The 24880-nt window shown below is 37.1% G+C and overlaps 1 protein-coding gene across 1 annotated transcript in view; it reads right to left on the bottom strand.

Annotated features, from left to right (window-relative positions):
- dph1 (diphthamide biosynthesis 1) overlaps positions 1 to 18721 on the bottom strand; it is an 83616-nt gene extending 64895 nt beyond the window's left edge. The window contains exons 1-3 of the mRNA XM_028465626.1: positions 18615 to 18721; positions 15907 to 16056; positions 2032 to 2095 (exon numbers count right to left, since the gene is read on the bottom strand). Coding sequence (XP_028321427.1) covers positions 2032 to 2095; positions 15907 to 16056; positions 18615 to 18666 — 266 coding nt within the window. The 5' untranslated portion in view covers positions 18667 to 18721. The remainder of the gene's footprint in view (positions 1 to 2031; positions 2096 to 15906; positions 16057 to 18614) is intronic.
- Between the last annotated feature and the right edge of the window lie 6159 nt (positions 18722 to 24880).

The following is a 24880-nucleotide window of genomic DNA, read 5'->3' as shown; positions in this document are numbered from 1 at the left end:
GTAAATATGTGTTAAATGATGAGGTATATGCTGTGCTTGTGTGCTTAAGGCTGTTCTCTTAATGGGAGCTAATGTGACTAAACCATAGTTAGCCTGTCCAACTGTAAGCAGCACTGAAGTAAATCTGTTCTTACGATGTGCATCCAATAGTCAAAGAATCCATCTAGTAATACTGTTAAGTCTTAAAATGCTTTTTATATGCGACGGCACGAGCTGAATAAACAAGTCTTAAGGGAGAAAAGTTTTCCAGCCAGAAGGAACAGGCTATTATGCAGGCGTCTGCAAGTGGATGGGAGAGAGGCAGTTAAACACTGCGACGAATGATAGAAAACGCGGAATGAGAATGACGAATAAAGTAATTAGCGTCTGCTAATTGCTCTTATTAGATTAGATGGAGCCGATCTAACGCGCTCCATGATGGACAAGGACAACTCAGACACACAAATGTGGAGTGCTAGGCGAGCGCGCTTTGGAAGCTTTGCAGCACACAGTGGAAGCTCTCAGTCTGATAACAGCCAACGAGATAAGAATAAATCATACCGTCTAAACATCACTATGGCATCTTTCTCGTGAATCAAAAAAGAGAAAAACGACTGTACCGAGAGTGACGGAGAGATTACGCAAAAGAGAACATCTGGAAAGGAGATAACTAAAATGATGAGCGAACAAGAGAAAGTATACAAACATGTTGGATGGATAACCCACTGTCCCACTCACTTGCAGATTTTATCATGTATAGAACAAAGTATAGTGGTATGCATGCCTGGGTGTAGTCATAGCAAAGTGCCTGTAATCATGAAGAATTCAGCAACCAAGCAGATCTGATGTGATCCATGCTTCCTGCATGAAATCAAATATCCGGCGAGCCTGAAAATGTTACGCTAGTTTCCGCCTCTCTATTCTTTATCATCTCAGTCTTATAATCAGGTTGGTATTGACTAAACACATATGAAAGAAATGTCCCAGGGGAAACTGCTGAACGATAGCAGCTACTGTCTTTGGAAAAACCATTGAGCAATACAAAGAAAGTATGGGACACTGGGAGCGGCCAGATGTCTTTAAGAAGCTAAGAATATTTTTTTAACAATTTGAGCACATTTTTTTCTTATTTTTCACCCTTTTTCTGCAACTACACAAAAGTTGCCATATTTCAACCTCTTTTATCACTTTTCCTTGCCATATTATTGCTCCTTTTAATGCATTTTTGCTACATTACTGCCATTTCTGTCACTTCTCCAGCATATTTCAATTTCATTTTTTCAACTTTCAAGACATGCAGCTCTTATAAACCCTTTCTACCACTTTTCCCACCTAAATGTCACATATGTTGGCCCATTGTTGTCCCTTTTTTAAGCCTCTTTTCACCTTTCCACTTGTTTTTGCCAATTCACCCCCATTCAAGATTTGTCATGCTCATTATTTTCTGATTTTAAAATCCTATGTCACCACATTTTCCACCATTTTTGGTCACAAGGATTTACATCTTTATGATGACTATAAACTATGGCCCAAATAATAATAAAATTCCTGGATAACAGTGGATATTATTCAGATAAATAAATAAATGTGGTTATCACAGATTCATAGAACAATGGACCATCATTTTGCTGACTTTATAGATGGGCCCCAAAAAGCTCTCCCTTTATTACCCCTGGCCCTGTCTCCACATGACTGTTCTAGAATGTTCACGTACAGTATGTGTTCAACCACCTTTAGGTATAGTGGGGGTCCCCGGTCTCTAGCACCTTTATTTTAGGAGTCGCAGGCTGAAAAGAACCACTGACTTGATGAAGCACTTTAAAAACAAACTAAAACTTTTGTGTGTGTACGTGTCTGTGATGAATAAGATGCATTTAACAGTAATGATCTCTGTTTTATCTGCTTGGCTTAATGATAACATTGTTGAACTTTCGTTATTAAAACGCTCATTCTCCTAATGAATTTAAAGCTGTGCTGGATACGGTTTGAACAATATGATTGGATGTTGATGAATGAAGCTCACAGACAGACTCATTCCTTCCACCACCTTACCTCTCGATGATGTCGGCGATGACACATGCAAACATCTGCAGGCCCTCTGGAAGCTGAAGAGCAACTGGCAAAAAAAAAAGAAAAAGAAGGTATACGCTCGTATTAGCTGTGAAGACAACATGTGATTTAATGGATTCTGGACAGCTTGGCTATACATAGCCTCTGCCTCTGGTTTAAAGAGTTCCACTGACAGTGAACAGTGACATTTCAGGGCAATTTTCCCTCCATCACAGCACCACTGCTGGTTGAGTTCAGCAGGTGATGGGGATGGTGGAAACGCAGCCCAAACCAATCACGCTGGGTCTGTCTCACAGCTCCCGGCAGGTCATCGTCTTCACTCATCACACTCATGATAATTTCACTCAATTAAACCCTAAACCTTTTTCAAGGTTAAATCCATGACATAAAAATGGATTTAAAAGAATTCAATGAACCAGTAACTTAAGCTGCCTCAGCTGTATTCATACGACAGGAGAACTAACGACTAACAAAACTACCTAAAACTGTTTAGGGCAGAAATGCACTAATTGGTTTTGACCCTCTTAGCTAGTATTCTGAAATTAATGAAAGAAAATCTCCAAGTTAAGGTTGGCGCATCTTCATAATTGCATCCTGTCAGTTGAGGGGTTTCTGGAGGGCCACATCCAGCATATTTTAGATGCTGGATAGATTTAAATTAAGATTAAAATCTAGCTCACTACTGGGCTTTTTATGGAGAGGCAGTATAACACATTCACAAGCCTTTTATTGAGAGTTTTATCAGAATCAGAGTTAGAAGTACTTTATTGGAGGGGGAAATAACTTTTTTTTACAGAGGCTTGAGAAATATTGCAGATGAAAAGAAGAAACACTAAAGAAAGAAAAGGAAACATACATAATTCAGTAAAAAACTGTCAATTAAATAAGGATTAAATATAAGGGCACACATTACATTACAAAAAAAATAATAATAATAAAAAATAAATAAAAATATACAAATGTACAAATATAATACAGAAATATACAAGAATTAAGAAGCTGTCGAGTTATCAATTCAATTGATAAAGTGCCAAATAAAAAATGGTGGCTTGTTCTCCGTTGGCTAAAGTACGCCTTTACTCGTTGACTTCAGTCACCGGGGTGTCAGCTGCACACTGTTTAAGGGACCTTAAAGGTGCAGTCTGCAACTCTTATAAAAGTGACTTTTTTTATATCATATTTGCTAAAGCTGTCACTATGTAAGGACAGCTTTACATCAAACTAGTAGTTTGTGTGAAAAAAACAGGCTCATTGAGCCCCCCTGCTGCTCCTGCAGCCTTTGGCAGATTGCCAGAATGCACCGCGACTGAGCAAAAAGAACCAATCAATCCCGGGACTGTAGCGCCGTCTTTTTTTCCAGTGTATGGTCTGGAGGAGTAGAAGATGGAATTACCAACTTTTCTGCTTGAAAGGTAATTACTGCTGTTTGATTTACATTATGTTTGAGGCGTAATTGATACACTAGAACTCTGTAATGCATGTGTTGTTTGTGTGCGCGCAGCAGCCTCCATTTGAGCTGCTGTAAGTGACACTGTGTTGTTGCTGCTGCTGTTGCTGAGGTATGTGCACATAGAGAGAGAGAAAAGCACTGCAGTAATATGCTTTTAACAGAGCATGTTATATTACTGTGATGTTGCTGTCTGGCTAACGTTAGCTTGTTAGCTCCTCTGAGGGAGGGACTTTGGAAAGTTTGGAGGCAGGGCAAGAGAGCAGCGGCGAGGGAGGGGGAGAGAGGGATCTGAAAGTCGCGGACTGCACCTTTAAAGGCCCTTTAGGAGTAAACGTGGATTTCAGCTATCGGGGCCATTATTTTGTCAGGTAACAGATTTTGTCACAACACCCGTCTACAACTTCAGAATAAAGGGAGCCACTGTTTTCCTCCTCCTGGCTGCTTTATTAATAAAGAAAATAACCAGAAATAACCTCTAGTATTAGATATGATCTTTTAATAGAGCTTGCCATTAACATTCACGGTACCCTTTAATCATGAGATCAAATCATCAAATAAACATTATGAAAATGTGAGGCACATACTAAGATATTGATGACACGTACAGCACTTAAAAATTAGGTATCAGAGCGTGCATTAAATGAGTTTGAGGAATGGCAGGCTACTACAGGGTGGATAACGCTTTTCATAAGAAGTGATGATTTAAAAATCTGTCTGGATTTTGTAATTTAATCAGACTAATGTGTTTTATGACACAGCACTATTGTCTCCTTCAATCCCTTATAGCCTATTAGTATAAAGTCACAAAAAAACAAGCACAGGAAGCAAATAAAAGGTACAAACGCTAATAGCTGCAATTAAATTTAAAGTAAATATTAGAAAAAAGGCAAAGAAAATGATCATTTCCATTGACTGGTTTGTTGTTTTTGTTATTCCAACACCTTTTGTCAATTGTGTTATTGCTTCTGTAGTTCTTTCGGTTTGTGAACATAGATTTCACAAACAATCAAGTAGAAAGTTCCAAAGGTCTAAAGTGAAGTCTGAGACTCACAGTCTGAGTGCCTACCTGGAGAATACAGCTTTGTTTCAATCAACCATGACATTCTCTCTCAGTCAAAGTCTGTCGCAGCGTACCTCCATAAATCCATCAGCGTCTCAATGGACACTTATAATTTGAAAATGCTGAAATGAACCCATAAATGTTTTCACATGAATAAATTCAGAAGACGTCTTAGGACCTCAGCGTTTGGAAGACATTAAACAATGAAAGCAGCGACAAGCAAAAAGCAGAGCAGGTAGAGAGAAGGGGGCGGGTTTGAGAAAGGGTGATAGATGGAGTGATAGTGAGAGAAAGAGCCGGGGCACTTCTTATTGATGAAAGGTTAAGGGATCAGCGAGAGCTCGGGCAGACAGTGAGAGACAGGCCATTAGCTCAAAAAGGGCAAGTTTGTTAACACAGAAAGGTTTCACAACACATCCCAGACATAGCTGACAGAAGCAAAAAGCTTTTCTCTACCTGCAGAACTCAGAGAGAACAGAGTCTGATGATTAGTGAGCGAGTACATGTTCAAATTTACATGCAGGCATTCAAACTAAGGGTGTAACCATCCATCTATTAGATCGATGAATCGATTTATATTCCTACAATCCAACTACATCGATCTGTGCTTGTCAAGTTGGCCTTGCGGATGATATCAAACAATCTAAAATAGTTTTAAAAGGCAATCAATCGATTACATCGATACAAGGAAATAACGCATTGGATTTATGCACAGCAGACTTTATGAGAATATTTTTAATATTAAAGGCCCCATGTTACGTTAAATCAACTTTTCTGTGCTTTAAACATCATAAAAGTGCTATTTGATGACGAATTTGACGCGGCACTGAGCTGGAGAAGCCGCGCCTCCAGGAAGCTCTCTGCCATGATTGACATGTATACAAACACGCCCACATAGGTGAGCATTTCGCGCAGTGCTATGTATGTATTTTCTACAGTCTATGTATGTACCGGTGAACGCCCCGCCCAACTGTTAGCAGACAAACAAAACAGAGAAGTCGAGAAACACGAAATTGATCAATCCACCGTTTGGGGTCCAGTGTGTGGAAAAACTTTCGCTTTAGCACAGATGGAGATATTCTAAGAGTCGCTTGCTGTGTCGATCGTCGGCCAACAAGCGTTTCTGACAGCGTTCACTGGTAGCGACAGCTCATTATCATTAACGCTGCAGAAGCCTCATGATAACCACAGATATTGGTTGCACTTCATTTTAATTGAATTATTTTCATGTTGAAAAAACAAAGCAGAAGAGTCAGATTAACCTAATATGTATTTTTTATTGAAAACATTGAGAGTATTGAAAATGAGAGCAGAAAAGGTGAACATCCTGTTACCTTAAACTGAAGTGTTGGTTAGACTTTATTCAAATAAAATGTGCTATACGACTGTCCGTGAATGCATTGCAGCTTTGTGGCATGCTCACATCATGCCGCATTGACTTTTTTCTTTACACAAACTGAACTCTACATTGGACATAAAGCGTGACTCCATTGGGTTGGGTTGGGGCGGGTTCTGAAAATAGAGGCAGCAGCTCGGGACGGGCAGTGCGGGTAAGATTTTGCCGTACACGCGGGGCACCGCGGGTTGGAAAAATCCTGGCCCGCGCTTCACTAATGCATGCTCACAGTGTCAACGCCCCAGCCTGTACATGCAGCTCTACAGACAGGCTCCTGCAGCTCCAGTCTGACAAACATGCGTCAGGCTCTGAAGGCAGCATGAGCAGCGCATGGCATGAGCCTGAACAATGTGCTGCTCTCATGTCTTTGCTCCTGAGGGGATCACACAGCATGCGTGGCTGCACAAAGGAAAAGTATCGAAAATACCGTTGCTTGTCATTGTGCATTGAACTGAACAGGGCGTACTGAACGGTTCGGTAAAATACCGAATATTGTTGCATCCCTAATAATGGTTGCATTATTATTTTAGCTAAAAAGTTACTGAATCGATTTCAAGTCACTAAATCATCCTTGAATCAAATCGGCTAAAACAAATCATTTTTAAAACGAATCGTTACACCCTTAATTAAAACTATACCTTCAAACAAAGAAGTCAAATCACATGGGCCTTTAGAGATTTAATAAAAGTGTTGACCTTTATTCAGTAAATGTTTTGTTATTCAGATTAAAGTTTTACCAACAGCTGAGTTTTCATTCTCATACTCAACAGTTTGTTGAAACATTATCATTACTACACAAACACCATACAGGGAGTTCAAAAAGCACTTAAACGCCCTTAATGTTTTATTCAATTATCAAGTGTATTGAAAAGCTATAATGTCCAATCGGCATAAGTTTATACTGGTCCGTACATAATTGACGCACGAAAGTTGGGAAATAAATCCTATATCGTTTATGGCTATGATTCACCTTAGCTTTAGAAACTACTCAGTTATTATCAAGAAAAAAAAAAAAGCACGAAAATTGATTTTATTTTATTTTTTAAGAGATCAGAATGGTTGTGCCAGCTTGGACTGTGACGTTTAAGTTGTAAAATATTTGGTACCAAGTTGTGTCCTTTATTGAAAAAGGTTAAAAAATCAGACCATTCTTTTTGAAACTCATTAAAACAACAAAATGTACAATAATATATTGTAGAAAAGTAATAAAGAAATTAAAAAAAAAAACATTTTTTTTTCCATTTCTCATACTCAATATTCAGAAAAGGCATTTGCTCATAGTTTTCTCTAAAAAGTAATCTCCAGAGCTAAGAGCTTACTTTGCCCATTGTGCAGGATATTCACACCCTTTGCTGACAATCAATGACCAGGAGGTTACACCGTAGGCACAGCCGGAAAAACAGGAGACTGCTGCTATAAGGAAAATTTAATCCTCAGCATAAAGCCCAAACTAAAGTGATTAAATGGTGATCGTCCCTCAGGTCGTCAGACTTGAAAATGTATAATCTCACTTGTTTTAATACTCACCACCTCAATATTAGAACAGAAATTCAGCCTGTACAAGTGTGTATATTATTATTATTATGATTATTTAGTTTAGTTAGTCCACCTTAACAAGATGTGTAACTATCCACAGCCTATCTCTCTTTGTATTTAATCGAAGCAGATAGCTGCTTGGGTTCATTCTTTCTTACTATGAATTTCATATTAACTTTGTCAAGCGCATTGAAATGACTTTGTTGTCATTTGTGCCATATAAATAAAGTTGATTTGATTTGATCTCTGATAGTTCATATGATCAGTCAGATACCATTAAGAAAAAAAGTTAATCATAAAATGTATTTACCCTTATTTACTGCCTTATGGCTCTATTCTTCTACTCAGCAACTTTGGTGATTATTTAGAAACTTTCCTTCATTTTGGACTGCAGGATTACTTCCAATCTGTGCTTATTAGGAGACCTGGCGATGCTTGACCTCCTGGCACACCAATCGGTGTTTATCTTTGCAGCACTCACTATAGCTAAAAAAAATAATAAAATAATCCTAATGAATTGGAAAGACACAAAATTCCTAAGCATCAATCAGTGAATATCCTCAGAGTTCATATCCCTGAAGAAAATGTCTGCAGTTAGAAAAAACATGGAACAATGGACTACTTTTTTTCTTTTAAACGCATTAAATCTTAATTTATATCTGTTTTAGTCCCGCTGCTTGGATAAGTTGTGTTTCTAGATGCGTCTGTGATCTCCAGGCGCGGTGGGGGTGCTTGTCTGTCCCTTCTATAGTGGAGGTTCTGAGTGCCTCCTCCTTCTACCCCGCAAAAAAATGTCTGTAGGATGGAGTGCTAGGTGCCTCCCAGTGGAGGTCGGATGTAGAGGCTTTGCAGCTCGTTCTTTGATCAGAGCCTTCAGTAATTTAGGAATGGTGGGAGAGAGAGAGGAGAGTCTTCTGCAGTAACCACAGAAGCAGCTGTAAAGGCCTCAAGTTGGCTGAGGCTAAAAAAAGCAAGTCATGGAGTTATAGCTAGCTGTCTGCACAGCCCTGACTGGGTCACCGGGAGGAGGTTGTACTATGTTGAAAAACCCTAAACACTTGATTACAGGGACATTGCTGACATCAGGATAGTTTTTTTTATTATTTTTTTATTGATCTTTCTTTTTTCTGATTTTTATTCCTTTGTTTTCATCACATTTGCCGTTGTTTTTTTAACCTGTAAAGTGTCTTTCAGTTTCTTGAATTTTAACAACTATGAACAATTATATTCTGATGAGCTATACTAAACTATTGCTTGTTAGAAGTGTGAACAAAGTAGAAATAATGAATTGTTAACAAAATAAAAGCACAAGACCTTTGATCTTTTACACAGCAGATTCAGTGGCCCTACTAAAGCTCTGGCCTTTGTTTCTGATTTGATGTTGCCATGCAATTTAGATCCTGTCCACATGTAGAAGGGTATCTGCTAAAACAAATATATTTTTCTATGGTTTGGCCTGTCATCCACACAAAAATGTAGGATAAGGTCTTTAAAAAAGGGCTTTTGGAAAACTACGACTAAAGTAAAGATTTGGGAAAACTCCAGTTTTGCGTTTAAGTGTGGACATATATAATCAGAGTTTTAGGTTTCCAAATGTCACTGGGACTGTTCTGGTGGCATTGGTGTGGGGTAGTGGTGCCCGGTTGGGGGTGCTTGGGTACGTCAGCTTGCCGGTCTGTGGCTGGTGGGGTGGCCCTGCTTGGGCAATTAATAATGTCCTCTCTAGTCAGGGGGGTTCCGGGGCCACCTCCCTGTGTACTGTGTTGTATCGTGGGGCCATGGTCCTGGTGCGGGCACTGGTTTCTCTGCTGCGCGGTCGCTCCCTGTTGCGGCGGAGCGTGCCCAGCTGTGCCTGGGGAGTGGGGGGTGCCGCATTCCGTCTGTACCATCTATCTTCTCCGGTGGCCCGCTGTATGGACGGGCCAGGCTCAGACCAGGCAGGCCTCCTGCATGGACCGGGTCTCAAACATCGTTAGGCAGGTGTGCAAAGCTATAACGCTGCACTGGGGACCCCAATACATAAAGCTGCCAACAACAGAGAGTGACATCCATTCACTTGTGGATAGGACATTTATGCGGTTTAATTTTTTAAAACGATGTGTGGACATAACTTTTTATTTTAAACGGAAGAGGGTGGATATACATTTATAGGAAATAAAGCGAGAAATGTGAACAGAGCATATGATAATATTGATAAAATATTAAATAAAATAAAGTTAAATTAAAACCATCAGCCAATAAAGAGAAATAAAATGCTACTGTAAGAATTAAACTAACCAAAAGTCCTGCCTGATGGGAGACAGACCATGACTTTAAGATGATACCACACCACAGGATTGAACATATTTATATTTTTGGAAGCAAAACAAACTTTAGTGCAATTAAATAAAACTGGAAACACACTTTTAGGGGTTGGGTGTTATGAGCAGGAGTTTGCAGAGAACTGATTTGGCAAAAAACCTGATAAGTTATAACAGCTGTTAAATGACAAATACCGTTTTTTTCAGTGACAAGTGAGCTGTCAGCAGTGAAGATGAGCACACTCCACCATTTGCTGACTTTGAGATAAGAGATGAGTATATAAACTGATAAAACTGTCATGAATAAAACAACTAATAATGTACCGTACTCTGTTCAAAAGCAGAGCTTCACACATAGACATTTGTCCAGGTGTTTAATATTCACTGTTTTAAGGCTTTTACACATTGGTTAAGCAAACTAGCACAACAAAATGTTATGCTTGTTGGAAACAACAATGAACGCATGATAAAAGTCTCACAGGTGGGTAAAACAAATTTGATAAAACATCGTATTAAGGGTTTTTATAGTTTCAAGTCCAATAAGAAAAGAAGTTTGACATAAAATATATAAAATATGATCACACAAGTACTGGTAGATACCAAAGCCTTTCATTAGTTTGACAGTTTCTGCACTGGATGGAAAATGTTATCCTGCAATACTAAATGAATGTGCTGCTACTTACATCACTTGGTAAGACTGAAGTTTTTTTCAATCTTTTTTGCTTCAATGATTCTGTTCTTACATTGAATCTTGAGTAACATTAAATTAGCTTTAGACTGAAAACAATACCAATAGAAAATGGTTTCAATCACAAAAAAAGGGATTCGTTTCAAATCTTTTCTGGGGAAGAAGACTCATTGCATTTCACAGCGTTTATTCTAAAGGCCTTAGAGTTCTTTAGATCTCATCTTTTCTCATTTTTCCCACACCCTACCCTCTCATGACAGTAGCCTGAGAAAAAAAAAAAAAAAAAGAGGAATGAAAACAAAAATGGTGGAGAAAAAATGCTCCACAAGGTGCTTATTGTCTTGGAGCTCAAGGCAACATCTAAGAGAAAGTGTCAGCTGTGATAATCTTTTTGATTATCTGTGCTTAAGTTGTGAAAATAGAAGAAGGAAACTAAACAACTCCCTGGGTAGTTCAATAGTACCGGAGGGAGAAGCATTCACAGATTCAGGGTCTCTTAACACACTCAAGGCGATGCTTTGTTTTGTTTTGTCAAAGTTTCTTACGAAAACACTAAAACACAATAGGATGACAAGTGCCAGGCAGTCAGACAAAGTTAAAATTAAATGGGCTTTCAAAACAGTTGCTGCAAATCAAAATACAAAAGGTAACTTAGATAAATAACAAATAGTCGGGATAGAATAGGCAAGTAAACATTTTGTCAAAAAGGTTGCAACAGTGTTTATTAAATAGATTGAAATGGCACTAAATAATAATGTAACAGGTCATATTACATTGCCTGACTTGGGATAATGTCATTGGATAGGTCTACAAGCGGATTGGTAACACAATAGTCTTGTCACACCTATTATGTAGTTAATACGATGAATATTATTATAAATATTATTCATATATTCATGAATAATATTATTCAGTAAATGTTTGTGTATTTCTGATGTCCTTTTGCTTGTTTGTTAGTACTGTGGGTTTGATGCAGAGTCATTTATTTGTGTTTTTTTGTGTACTTTTGTTGTCATTTCTGTAATTTTCTTTATCTTTTGAGTAATTGTGAGTATTACTGTTGTCGTTTTGTTCATTTGTAACAATAATAATGCATTGGACTGTATATAGCTGTTTTTCATAGCTTTACATTGATGTGCATTATTCTTTTACTCCACACACACACACACACAATGGTGGTAAGCTACTATTGTAGCCACGGCTGCCCTGGGGCAGACTGACCGAGGTGAGGCAGAAAACGATAGTGTTGTCCAGTTTGAGCGATGTTCCCATATAGTCTATTGAACCATCTTTGTATTTTCTTTCAAAGTCAATAACAGTCAGAAAATGGTGTCAGTAAAAGTTCTCTAATGTGGTTGCAGATTTTTTTTTTTAAAAATAACATTACAATAATTGATAATGGTGCTAGTAATGAGCCTAATAAATGTCTTACCTTGTTATTTACAAACCTTAGATGATCAGGTAGAGATTTAAGAACAAAACAAAAACTGCTTCTTTAGAAGGCCCAACATCCTTCACATTATTCTCAATTTAAGACAATTTTCCTAAATTAAGTTTCTCTCCCAAAATGGAAAACAAAATGAATCAGCAGAGGACAACATGATTAGACTTACTCTTAATCCTTTGTTACCTGATTTTAAAACAACAAAAGCTAAAAAACTCAAATGATCTTGTTAAATAAATGTGTGTGGTTAACACATAGGCTACTTAAAATAAAAAATGAATAAAGGGCAATCAAAAGGTTTTGATTATTTATGAGTTGAGGAGAAAAAAAGATTGTTGGCAGTTCTGACTGTAAGTTTCTCAGGTTTAAATAAACAATTTGAAACAGAAAACGGGTTAAAAAAAAATAAAAATAAAAAAAGGCAGATAAACAGATGGGTCCAAAGACACAGGGTGGCAAAGAGAGTTCTGTAATCTGAGTTCAGAAAGAGAGGATGAGCATCAATAAATAGATAAATAAATCTCCCAAAAACAACAACAGAAAAGGCCAACAGGCAGCAATAAACCACATGCTTCTCCCAAAAACATCTAAGAGAATTATGCAATCCTCTTGGCATGCCATCTGCATATTCCTCGCCATGAAAGGAAGGGACAGAAAGTTATCACATTTTGACAATTATATCAGTGATGGTTGAGGGCCTTTTTTAAACTGCAGGCGGTCGCTGAAACATTAGCCTGTGACCCGTTTCACAGTTTAAAACAAAAATCAAGAAAAATGTAAGCCTAGAATGAAGCATGAGAGCAGAAACTGAAGAATGATGTAGGTTCAAGGAAATAGCAAAAGGAACTTCATTCTTTAGAAAAGATTTTTGCCCAATTGCACAAACCTGAGTATTAAAACATTTTCCAAGGACCACATGATGTTTCATTTCAAATAATAAATGTGAATGAAATAGAAGAAGCACAAATGTACTTTCTTAAAATGAATTCCAAATCAATTGGACACAAACTATAGTTTGTTAAAACCCTGGGAACTACCTTGACTTTTACAAAATCAGTCATAAAATATAATTTGACTTCCATTTAATTCTTACTCAGCGATGGTGTTAAACTCTTCCGTTGTCGGTCATTTTGACTAAGGGTCATAAAAATGCTGTCATAATCTATTTTAACCAGTTATCTTTTTTATTTTTACATTAACATAATGACATGTTCACCCGCATTTCATTTTCATTCATTTTTATTTAATGTTCAGTTCGAAAAAGCTGAACAGACTCTACAAAGCAACATTAAAATACAAAATTTAAATTTAACCATTTGAGAAGGCCTTCACATTTTTCCTTCACCGTTTAAAAAAAACAAAAAAAAAAAAACAATCAATGACGCAAAATATTCGGTAAACGCAACCCCTGGTCTTCTTAAACTCACAAATCTCACAAATACCATCTTTTCATGTTTTATTGAACACAGCGAGCAAACATTTCACAGTGCATGGTGGAAAACCTATTTTACCCAGTAGGCTTAATTACTCTAAGAACTAATTGACGTCAGGAGTCACACAACCTGGAGTCCAATCAATGTGACAAGACTGGAGGTGATGGTTAGAGCTGCCCTTTAAAAAATACACACCAGTTTAAAGTTTGCTGGTTTGGAGAAGCATTGCCAAATGTGAACCATGCATCACGGTTATAAGATGTTGACTTACATTAAGTTGGGAAGTGTTACAAAAATATCCCTAAAAGCCTTGAAGTTCATCAGTCCACAGTAAAACAAACTGTTCAGGACTGTTGCTACTCTGCCCAGGAGTGGACGACTAGAAACGGTGACTGCAAGAGTATGAAGTGAAGAAGAAGTCGACCGATAAATGGACTTATTTCAATATCAGTCATCGGTCACTTTATTTTTTTATTTAGCACTTTAGAGTAGCCATTGAAGGAAAAAAGAAAGAACATAAAATACATCCATTCGTATGTATGAAAACACAACAACAAAAAAAGTAATAATAATAATAAGCATGTGCATGGGAGAGGTAGAAGCCAATAGACTTATATATAAAAAGCTGATATAATAGGATAAGGATCTAATATAATAGTGCCTGATCAAATATCCTTATTCTATTATATCCTTAATAGGGTAAAGATTTTTGTTTTACTTGGTTGTGTACGGGTATATTTAAAGTTCAATAAATGTTAAGAGTTCTATTGGTGTATTTAATCTAATTTCTAATACAGTATATAGATTTATATCATATGAGTGTTTGAATTGTCTTTCATAATCAATGTGCTGTGGATGCATGAAACCAAAGCTGAATAGTTTGGAAAGAACACACAACGCTTTGTATATAGAAAAACAATGTACATCAACATTTTGTCCCAACTGTGAAGTATGGTGGTGGGGGCATCATGTTTTTGGGCTGCTTTGATAACTCAGGGCTTGGATGGATTGCGATTCCAAGTTAATCGAGACATTTTGCAGGATTATTTAAGACCTTCTGAGTGATGCAAAGACAATTAAATCAACCTGATCGTCTGCAATATTTACATTTAAACTGCCGTCTCTGCTGCATATCTAATCAGCCACTATCTCAACCAGTAGTCAACCAACCACCAGGGGGCGAACACATAGTTAAGGCTTCATTAATGTGCCTAAATAACAAGTGAGAGACCTTCAGAGGCAGCTTTGAGTCACTTGGTGGACTGATGAAAGCTGTAAATGAGTTGCATTTCATGTTAGCCCTTGGTACATTTTAAATTCTTGGGTTAATTAGTGAAGTATAATTCTAATTTAAAGTTTCATTTTGCACTATAAACTGTTCACATATTTCTGGTTTAAAACCGGTGCAATAAATAATTGTGATTATACTCGTGATTAAAATATTGATCCAAAATAACCGTGATTATCATTTTGGCCATAATGGTGCAGCCCTAGTTCCCAGAATACAGAAGTACATCATCAACAGTGGATTCAGCAGAAGAAGACAGGACTTCTGGAGGGGCCCATGTGTCCTGACCTTAACCTCATTAAGATGCTGTGGTATAACCTCCAGAGAGCAATTCACACGAGACATCCCAATACCATAGCTGAACTGAAGGGGTATGAATATGCACACATTCTCTCCAATCTACTAGTTGAACACAGATTTATGAAATAATATAGATAGATTAAAAGCTGAATTGCTTGTGATAATGATAAATATGAGGTGTAGGTCCTTATTTTGAAAAGGCCATTTGCCGTTACGTACTGAATCCTTTATTATTATTACACTAACCCACATGTGGATTGGAGCATCCAATTCAGCCTGCAGGATGAAGTTAAAATGACAGAGAAAACATGAATCATTGTGTGATTATATTGCGTGATTGCAGTCATTATTAATGTTAAACAGTCGAAAAAACTCAAAACTCTTACAAAAAAGTAACATTTTCCTAAAATTATGATATCATATTTCCCTTAATTTAATAAAAATTGGTCACAAAATCTAGAAAATTTCAAGTGAAGACCCTGTTGGGACGAATATCTATCACTTATTGCTTGGATATGTTCGGTTTCTTACATTATTTGTTTTCTATTTATACGTAGGAGTTAAAACTATGGCACAATAATGTTGAAATTACTCATTTTCGTGTAGAAAATCTGTGGCCCACCTGAGATCAAACTGCTCCGTATTTGGCCCCTGAACTGAAATGAGTTTGACACCCCCGCACTAACCAATCAACAGTAAGGTAGCACAACCTGTTTCAGAATATCTCATGATAGTTTTAACCCAGCTCATGGTCATTTATTATTAGTGAATGAACAATCTAAAGCTTTACGTTTACAGTCTGTGATGTTTGGCTTCTCAAAACAGGTAAAACTCTGATAATAAAGAGTATTTCTAACATCCCTGTTATTCACACAGCACAGTAGCCTAATGGTGCTTTTCTCACTCAATCATCAAGAGCAAAGTGACTCCACTGCACCCCATTAGAAAATAATTGTGCTCACCTCTTTTAGCACTGGTCTGTCTGACTCTCCAGACTGTCTTGTGGATCTCAAAATTGTAGTTTGCAGGCAATGCCTTGATTGCCTCCTGCAACTCCAGGTCGTGGAGGATTTCATCTGGGATTTGATTGGCTACACGTCGTGGTCCGCGGACTGAAAAGAGACGTAAATGAGCTCTTAGTAATTTAACCAGGGGCACAGATGGCTGGAGCCTTTTTCTAGCTTACTCTGGCTGAATGGCTAAGTACACATAAAATGCTGCCCACAGAAAAACTCTAAAAAAACACAAAGTCGAACATTCAATCCCAGGGTTGAATTTAAAAGCACAAATAAATGGAACAGAGAAACATGTTTCAATGTGGTCAAATTAAAAATGAACATTTTCAAATGCACTACTCGTATGGGCTGAGACTTGTGCCACTAGAAACAGAATTTGAATAGTTGGTATTGAATTTGAAAGTAACAACTTGAAATTTAATTAAAAAAAATCATCTTAATACATTCCAAAAATTAAATATTCAAAATTCAGATTCATTCATTACACAGAGACACACAAGTTCCGATCAGCAAGGTTGAGCAATCAATCACTGATTCATGGATCTCCTGTTTACGTCTACAAAAACTACTTTATGGCCATTGAGGGTTTAAAGATGAATTCAGTCAAACACCCAGACGATTAGGATTATTCTGCATATGTTTATAAAGAAAATTAAATTCAATTTAACTTTATATATATATATATATTGCACATTTGTTTTCTAAATGTTGATCTTGTTCTCTACAGCTCTGTTAATAAAGGTCCCTGTGTGACATTTAGCATGTGGCTTTAACTGAATTACCTTATTTGAGGGGTTTTCCATTAGAGCTGCACAATTTTGACAAAAAACCTAATTGCGATTTTTCTGAGATATTGCGATTGACAATTTTTTAATATATAATTCATACATTTAAATGGATATGCGTTTTATTTTTTTCCAAATTCCGTTTTCGATTTTTCAAATTCCATTTTTTCCACATTATTTTTTTTTTTAATTCAGGTTTTTTTTAAGAATTATTAATCAATTTTTTCAGAAAATATTAGTTTTTAACTTCTGTGAGGAATAAATAATGAGTAAGATACAATTAAAAGGTGGATATAAATTGTAGTGACATGAATTACTCTGACTGCTCATTTTAAATTATTCATGTCATATAAAGATGTATGAGAGCAGGATCATTTAAATTAGGTTAATTTAAATTAAGTTGATAAAAACTTAATCAATAAACCTGATCAGATTCAGTAAACCACTGATCCCTGAGGGGGAATTTGCAATTGAGTGACATTTATAGGGCCCTAATTATTGCAATATACAACTACACAAAACAAATATTATTTTAATTTACTACTTTGCATGCACTCGTTTCATAATACATAAGATTTAGTTAATAAATATTTTATGAGTAATAAAGTTGTCGGTCACATTTTATTTGGCATTATTAAATAATTATGCATATTTACAGATATTGTACATGATATGAGTGATAACACGTGTTATAAAGGCTATTGTCCTTTGGTGTGTCCTTGGGCACAATAAGTTTAGGAACCACTGCAGTATTCTATAATAGTTAGGGAAAACCTCAATTACACCAGAGAAAACATTTTGGTTTGATTGCATGCATCAACGCATCATCTCAAGGCAAGGGCAAAATATTGAGACATATATTGTATATCGTGATATAGCTTGAAAATATCGAGATATTAAAAAAAAAAAAAAAAAAAAAAAAAAAAAAAAGGCCATATTGCCCAGCCCTACCTATATCTGTATTACAAATGACACAATGTGTCTAAGAGCTAAATGCCTAACAGAAGTGACTAATAGGAAGTGTCTCCTAGTACGTAATGCGTATCTATATACCGGAAGTCTATCCGTACAAAAGATGCCATTGCCAGACCTTTTCTACATAAGCGTATTGTGCCTGTGTTATCACCGTGTCAAGGAGGGTTTGAATCCCACTTTTGACATATATACTTTTTCATTTCAACATTAACAAATTCCACCTTTTAAAAATACATATACGGAATAAAATAAACATTGTAGGGTATTTCCTGGGTTAGGGTTAGTGGAGTAGTTAAAAATAAATATGAGCTAAAAATAAAACTGACGGAACTTTAAGTCACGTGGTGCCCCCCTCACGTGACCTAAACTGGCCAATGAGGGGCGCTGCGTACGGATATAGAGTGAGTTTATTGACACGTATTACTCACTGCTAGCCACTGCCTTACTAATAAGGCAGCCGATATAGAACGTTTTATTTTACTGGGACAGAGATCCTCATATCAATGGAAAATATCCGTCTGCTACACAACGTAAACACGAAAGCTAGACCCTCAGTTTATATTAAACTTCATTAAAAGACAAACAAATCTAATGTATTATCTGTTTACATGGATGTGTCTGAACCGAGAAAGACAGATCAGTCTATAGAACTCTAAATACTGCCTTTACCTCAGCCTGAGTGAGCAGCCTACAGCTTTCCTAACAGATGAACATGAACAAATGTCATTTTACAAGTGACAACAACTGACAGTATACTGCTATTCTAACTGAGCAGTGCGTAAACACGTCCGTTAAAACGAATTCAATATTGAAACTGCATGAGTTTAAAGCAAATATACATGTTCTTTTAAGCTCTTCCTCTGAGAAATGTCAAAAACAGAAGAGGAAACTTACCAGCGGGCTTCTTTGGAGGAACAATCTGCACCTCTGACAACGGCGCAGCCATGTTTCCCTTTCACAAACACGTGAGGGAGAAAAGACTGTACCAATCAACTGCAGACCACAGGCATGAGAAGCTGAGCACCAAAACAATCGATGACATCCACACGAGCCAAGCCGTGTTTTAATGTAAAGGAAATTTATTATTTCACACACGAATGAAAAAATAAAATAAAAGAAGGAAATACAATGGTAAAAACAAAAACGTATTGTTAATTTTAGAAGAAGGAAATAAAATAATAATTTGTTACACAGTACAACTCATACTGGACTTATATGGTGAGAAAATTCAAATAAAAATGTATTTTGTGATAATAGGTGATCCTTTAAAAAAAAACATCTAGCATGTTTTATTAAAAAATAGAAAATCTTGTCAAGTGTCAAATTATTGAAAATAAAACATATTTTATATAATTAACAAAAAAAACACTAAAATGACAGTCAGGAAGCATAAAATGTAACAAAAATAATCATTAAAGAAAAAACTCTAAAAATTCAAAATCAGGGTTGTCAAACTAATTTGACCACAGGGGCCACATACAGCATACAACCTGTAAAATAATAACCTATAACTAAACATTATTAGGATATTGACCATCCTTTCAACAATACAAAAACTCTCAAAAATTAAACATGTACAATACTTAATTCGTTATGTGCATTAAAACTGTCAAAACATAGGGGATTTTTTACATTTATTTAACCAGTCAAAAAAAAAAAAAAAAAAAAAACCTTTAAAAAAACAAAAGAAAACATTAACAACAGAATTTACAAAAGTGGTTCTCAAAGTATAGCCCGTTCTCTCAGTTCTTAATCGAAGTACCCCCTTTCTCCAGATACAACATCTTGCTCACTATAGAGGATATTATGATGGAATGAATTGAATTGAAGTGATAACACACATTTTAGAAAAATCTAATTTTGTAAATAGGTAGAACAAAACAGTATTTACTGCCCCTGAATAGATTTATTTCTATTGAGTTTTACCATTTCGGGTGACTCTTGTATTTTTAGTTCATGTTCTAATCAAGATCATTTTCATTATGATGATCATTTTAACCAAAAATACACATTTTAAAATCTACATATTTTTAATGCTTTTATTTCTTAATTTTCCACACTCCTGCAGTGCCATTGCGTACCCCTATGGGTACACGTACCACCATTTGAGAATCACTGAAAACAGTGCGCCCTCTGTTGTCAAATATGAAACTTTGTGTGTGCACTCTTACAGAGCGCCTCCAATGGTCAATTTTATCATAAAAATGTAAATAATGTAAAACATTAGGTTGATTTCCAGCCTGTGGTTGTTGATTTATCCCATGATTGAATGTGTCATTTTTATGAGGTAAAAATTAGGTTTAACTGTCAGATTTGGGTCAGACGAAAAAATGGGACCCGATACGCACTCCAGTCCTCTCATATAGAGCGCCCCCAATGGTCAAATCTAGATATTTCAGTTAATTTCATTACTTTCTAAATATATAGCTAATTCACCCAGCCGGCTTATTCTGGCCCGCATGCCACATATTTGACATCCCTATACTAAATAGTCTACTTTCAGTATCAGTGCATATCTTTAGTTACATAAATACTTATTTATGTTTTCTTGTGTATTACAGTTTAAAGAGTAAGTAAACGCCTGCTGTCTCCTGACCTGCCACTAGGACGGAAATTCAAAAAATGCCTTGATTAGGTGAGGGCCAATAGCAATAGCCTTTATAATACAACTTTTCGCGGTGACGTCAACATTTGCCTTAGCAACGCCCTCCGCCATTTTAAGAGGCGTTCACATTTGCACGACAACTGTTATTTACACTATTTACCGCAGACAACACAAATGTCGTACAAATATTTCAGCAGATTAGAGCCAAAGGCCAAGCACCGATATGAAGGGAAGATACACCTGGTTGGTTTGGAATCATGTCCATACCAAGCACCTCAAGATTCATGGAAAAAAACGACCCGACAACCTGGCCAGATCTCCAATGGCCTGCTCTTTATGAGTACCTCATTAACAGCCCTGGCGTCTACACAATGGAGAAGATGAGGACTTACAAAAGCTTGGATGCATATATTTTCTTTAAGCTAGGCTCATGTATGTGTTTTTGTGCCAATATAGGCCTGTGTCATCATGATAATTGGCTCGTTACACGATGTGGCTATGCTAGGCTAGCATCGCTAATATTATTATAATAATAATACAACCTAAATTAAAACATAAATGGGTATATGAAGCACATTTCTTTATTTAATATACTTACAGTTCATATACAAGTCAACGCATTGCATATTTACTGTTAATTTCACGTTGTTTGTCTTCAAGTTAGACACACTAGCCATAAACATTTCAGTCATTACTGAATAAATTACAATTTAAATGTAAGCTAATTCATAATCAATGTAATAAAATCAGTCAGGAAGAAATTAGATCCCCCAAATACACAACCTACCATTAACAAAATGTCTACTGCAAACATATGACCATTTTGATTTTGGGCTCCATGTAGTTCCATCTACGTTTGTTCACCTCAGTGCTTTGATCCATAATTTCCGTTTCTGGCCTTTTTCTGTCGGTATTCTGTAAAATGCTATCTATTCCTTCAGCCAGGCGTGGTTATGACAGCCAAATACTGCGCAGGATTTGGGCATTATACGATAAAAATGAGCCAGACTGCAAAATCTCCACCGTGATATCAGCGGTAAATAGCGGTTGTCAGTCAAATGATTACCACTCTTAAAATGGCAGCGCGTGTTGCTAAGTCAAGTGCTGACGTCATGCGAAAAGGTGTATATGATGTCATCGTAACTAACGTTACTTATGTAGGTGTATCGTTATTATGCTGCATTCGATTGCACTCGAAACTCGGATAAATCCAACAGAACGAATCAGAAAAGTGAAATAAAATGGCCCTTTAGCTCGGAACCCTGACTCGGGAACTTGGGCAGTATCCAAGCACCCTGAGTCGGTTTGAATGACGTTTTAGCAAAATGTCGACGCCCACCGTTAAACGTAAACAGTTACTTTCTTATCAACTTTTACATGTGCCGTTTAATTTGGCATGGGTGTTACTAAAAGTGCAGAATATCCATCCCTACTTTGTCCATTTGAATGCCGCTCTGCGTAAGTAATGATACCCGTATAGTTCAAAGCACTTTCTACAGTCTATGGTTCTATGAAGCATGCAGGATTCACCCCGCTGCGGTTTCAAGTCTTACTTAAAGTGTAGGACGTTTCTCTCTCTCTCTTTCTACCTCTCTCTCCAAGGAGGTAATATATTTACCCAGCAAGCACTTCTGCTCCTCGAAAAATATAAAAACAAACATCAGCCGTGGACAGCCATGTTTTCCGAGCTTACTGAATGAAACGCATTTACCTCGGAGGTCGGAACTAATGACCCGGATTTTTCTGGGATCCGAGTGCAATCGAACGCAACATTAGAGCGGGAACTGGTACTCTCTCTCATTGTCACTTGCTGTTTTTTTCTTCTTCACATTTTGAAGGTTTCCCAGTGATACAGGCTAGAGGAGGCAGTGGGAAGTTCTTGTTTTAAGACGGGAGGGTTTTGTTGTTTGTAATTCATCAAAGCTCTGTCGTGAGCACTTCAAGCCTGATGCTTTTGACAGGACAGGTCAGATTGTCAGGCACTTTGATTGTCACTTTTTATATGTTATAAATAAATAAATACACGTAAACACATACGCACCTTCTTTCACTGACACTCTCGCACACACGCACGCACGCACACACGCACGCACGCACGCACACACACACGCACGCACGCACGCACACACACACACACACACGCACACGCACACGCACACGCACACACACACACACACACACCCTTTCTCTCTTTCTCGTAGTCATGGTGCTGGAAGTGATATTATGAGTAATAAATTAAGAATGTCTGCCACTGTGAATGTACAGTACATATACGTATATTATTCAATATAAATGTTCATCTATGCACACTCTCTTATGTGAATACTGGAAAAGATAATTACCTCATGTTTACTTCATCACCCTTTTGCACAACTCACCACTGCAATATTATCTTATCTTATTATCTTATCTTGTTTAGTTTTGTACATATTAGTCTTTAGTTTTTAGTTGATTGTTAATATTTTTATGTTTACATTGTACAGAGAGAGCACAGTCTACCAAAGTCAAATTCCTTGTGTGTTAAACATACATGGCCAATAAAGATGATTCTGATTCTGTGCCTGCACATATGCAGTGCTATGCATTAAACAGCTGTGAAAAGATTTTCATCCTTATTTCTTCTAGGACCACTCCCATTGTGTGTGTGGGTGTGTGTGTGTGTGTGTGTGAGAAATAGGTTCAAATGAACAATCAAACTTCTTTTTTTTAAATAAAATATCAAATTAATTCATGATTATCAATATGCCATAGTCGTATTTTTCAATGTTGACAGCATCCTGTATCATAACTAAATCTCTTCAGGTTATAACAAACTAAATTGTGTGAAAATCGGGTAAAAATTTGGGGAGTAATGATGATTATTGTAATTAGGGATACACCTTCCTCAGTAGAAAATAAATGCAGGCTGGGCGCATTAGAGACCCCTCCAAGATGACAGCCACAATGATGAATCAAAACTCCAACAGGCAGCGTCAGTCTATGAGGCGTCTACGTATATTATGGCTGCATCTGAATAGTCCCTCCTATCTCCTTTCTTATCCACTTTTCCAAAACCCTGTAGATTACATCATGGGGTTAAGGAAAACTTGAACGCTTTTTATCATGGCCACCACTTAAACACTTCCGGGGGTGCAGGAACAGTAACAGTAATAGCCTGGTGGCCATGATAAAAAGCTTTTGAGTTTTCTTTAAGCTGAGGGAAGGAGGCTCAATGCTATATTTTTTAACCTCCTTTAGCCTAGGAAACACTGATGCATCCTTTACCAAACGAGACGAGATAATGCTCACCCACAATTCCTTGCGGCAACAATATTAAAAGGGACTAGCGCACCCGAGCGCTCACGGAAACTCACGATGACCGACAAGGGACAGAGTCATAGATCATGAAAGTCACCAATGCAATAATATGCCTTGAACAACTTTAAATAATTATATTTTATTATACATAAGCCATATTATCAGATTATAACTGACATAAAACAGAACACTGTCATTCAGGAAAAAGAGATCAGACACATTATGTTTTATTCAACATAATTCATATTTTTGAGTGGTGTGAGCGACCATTCTCAATGTGACATTCTTTTAGTTTCACTTTTGTTCCTTGTAGCCTGGTAGCCTCTATTCCTTTGATTTACATTCAAACCTTTGGATTTTTTAGATTATATCAGGGGAAAGTGTTATATATGTGCTTTTATTAGTCCATTTTTGGAAATTTGTAGTTTTTTCAACACGGCAGACATCACTAACCTAGTTAAAGTGCGTCAGATTGTCAAAACAATCGTGATGGCATTTTCCTTACTCCTCTCCTAACACTTTTCCTTAACCCTGTGACATCATCCACGGGGTTAAGGAACAGTGGATAAGAAAGGAGATAGGAGGACCTATTCGGACGCTGCATATGTCTATGCTCACAGGTGCTAGTATTTATAAAAGGGGCAGGGCTAACAGTGCTTGTTTGTGACGCAAGATGGTCCCAAAATGTCACATGATATTGTTCTCAGCCAATAAAAAAAAAAAAATTGTAATAGCCTGGTTTCAACCCATAGAGGGCACTCACTCTGACATTTAACAACTAAATAGGCCAAATTGAAATACTTTGACTACAATGTTCTACATCTACTTCATACCCAAATTTGGATTCAGCAGAAAAAAAGTTGTTTTGGTTTTTAGTTACTTAGGCATGCAGAGGGTGATTACTAATTGGCTATTTCATTCTTAACTTTATTGCCTTATTTGACTAATAGAAAGGGTTTTGTTATGCGTGTGAATGCGTGAGACAGAGCATAATAGAGGAAGGGGTGCTGTCATTTCATCATAATAAAGCATTGGGTTGATTACCAGCCTTAGGTTATTGATTTATCCCATGGTTTAATGCTGTTTATTTTTGTTCTGAAGCTGATGTTTTTCTGCATGAATACAAGGTGTTGTTTCCCCCACTGGCATGCCACATTTCCCGATAAAGAGCCCAGGGTGGATGAGGGTGTAGCAGGTAGTGACAGAGGCAGAGCTGCTGCTGCTGCTGTCTCAGAGTTTCTCTCTCCCTTCAGTGTCT

This window comes from Gouania willdenowi, chromosome 13 (genome assembly GCF_900634775.1).
Source record: "Gouania willdenowi chromosome 13, fGouWil2.1, whole genome shotgun sequence".
Lineage (NCBI taxonomy): Eukaryota > Metazoa > Chordata > Actinopteri > Blenniiformes > Gobiesocidae > Gouania > Gouania willdenowi.
The sequence above is the reverse complement of the archived record's forward strand: the minus strand, read 5'-3'. Positions and strand labels throughout refer to the sequence as shown.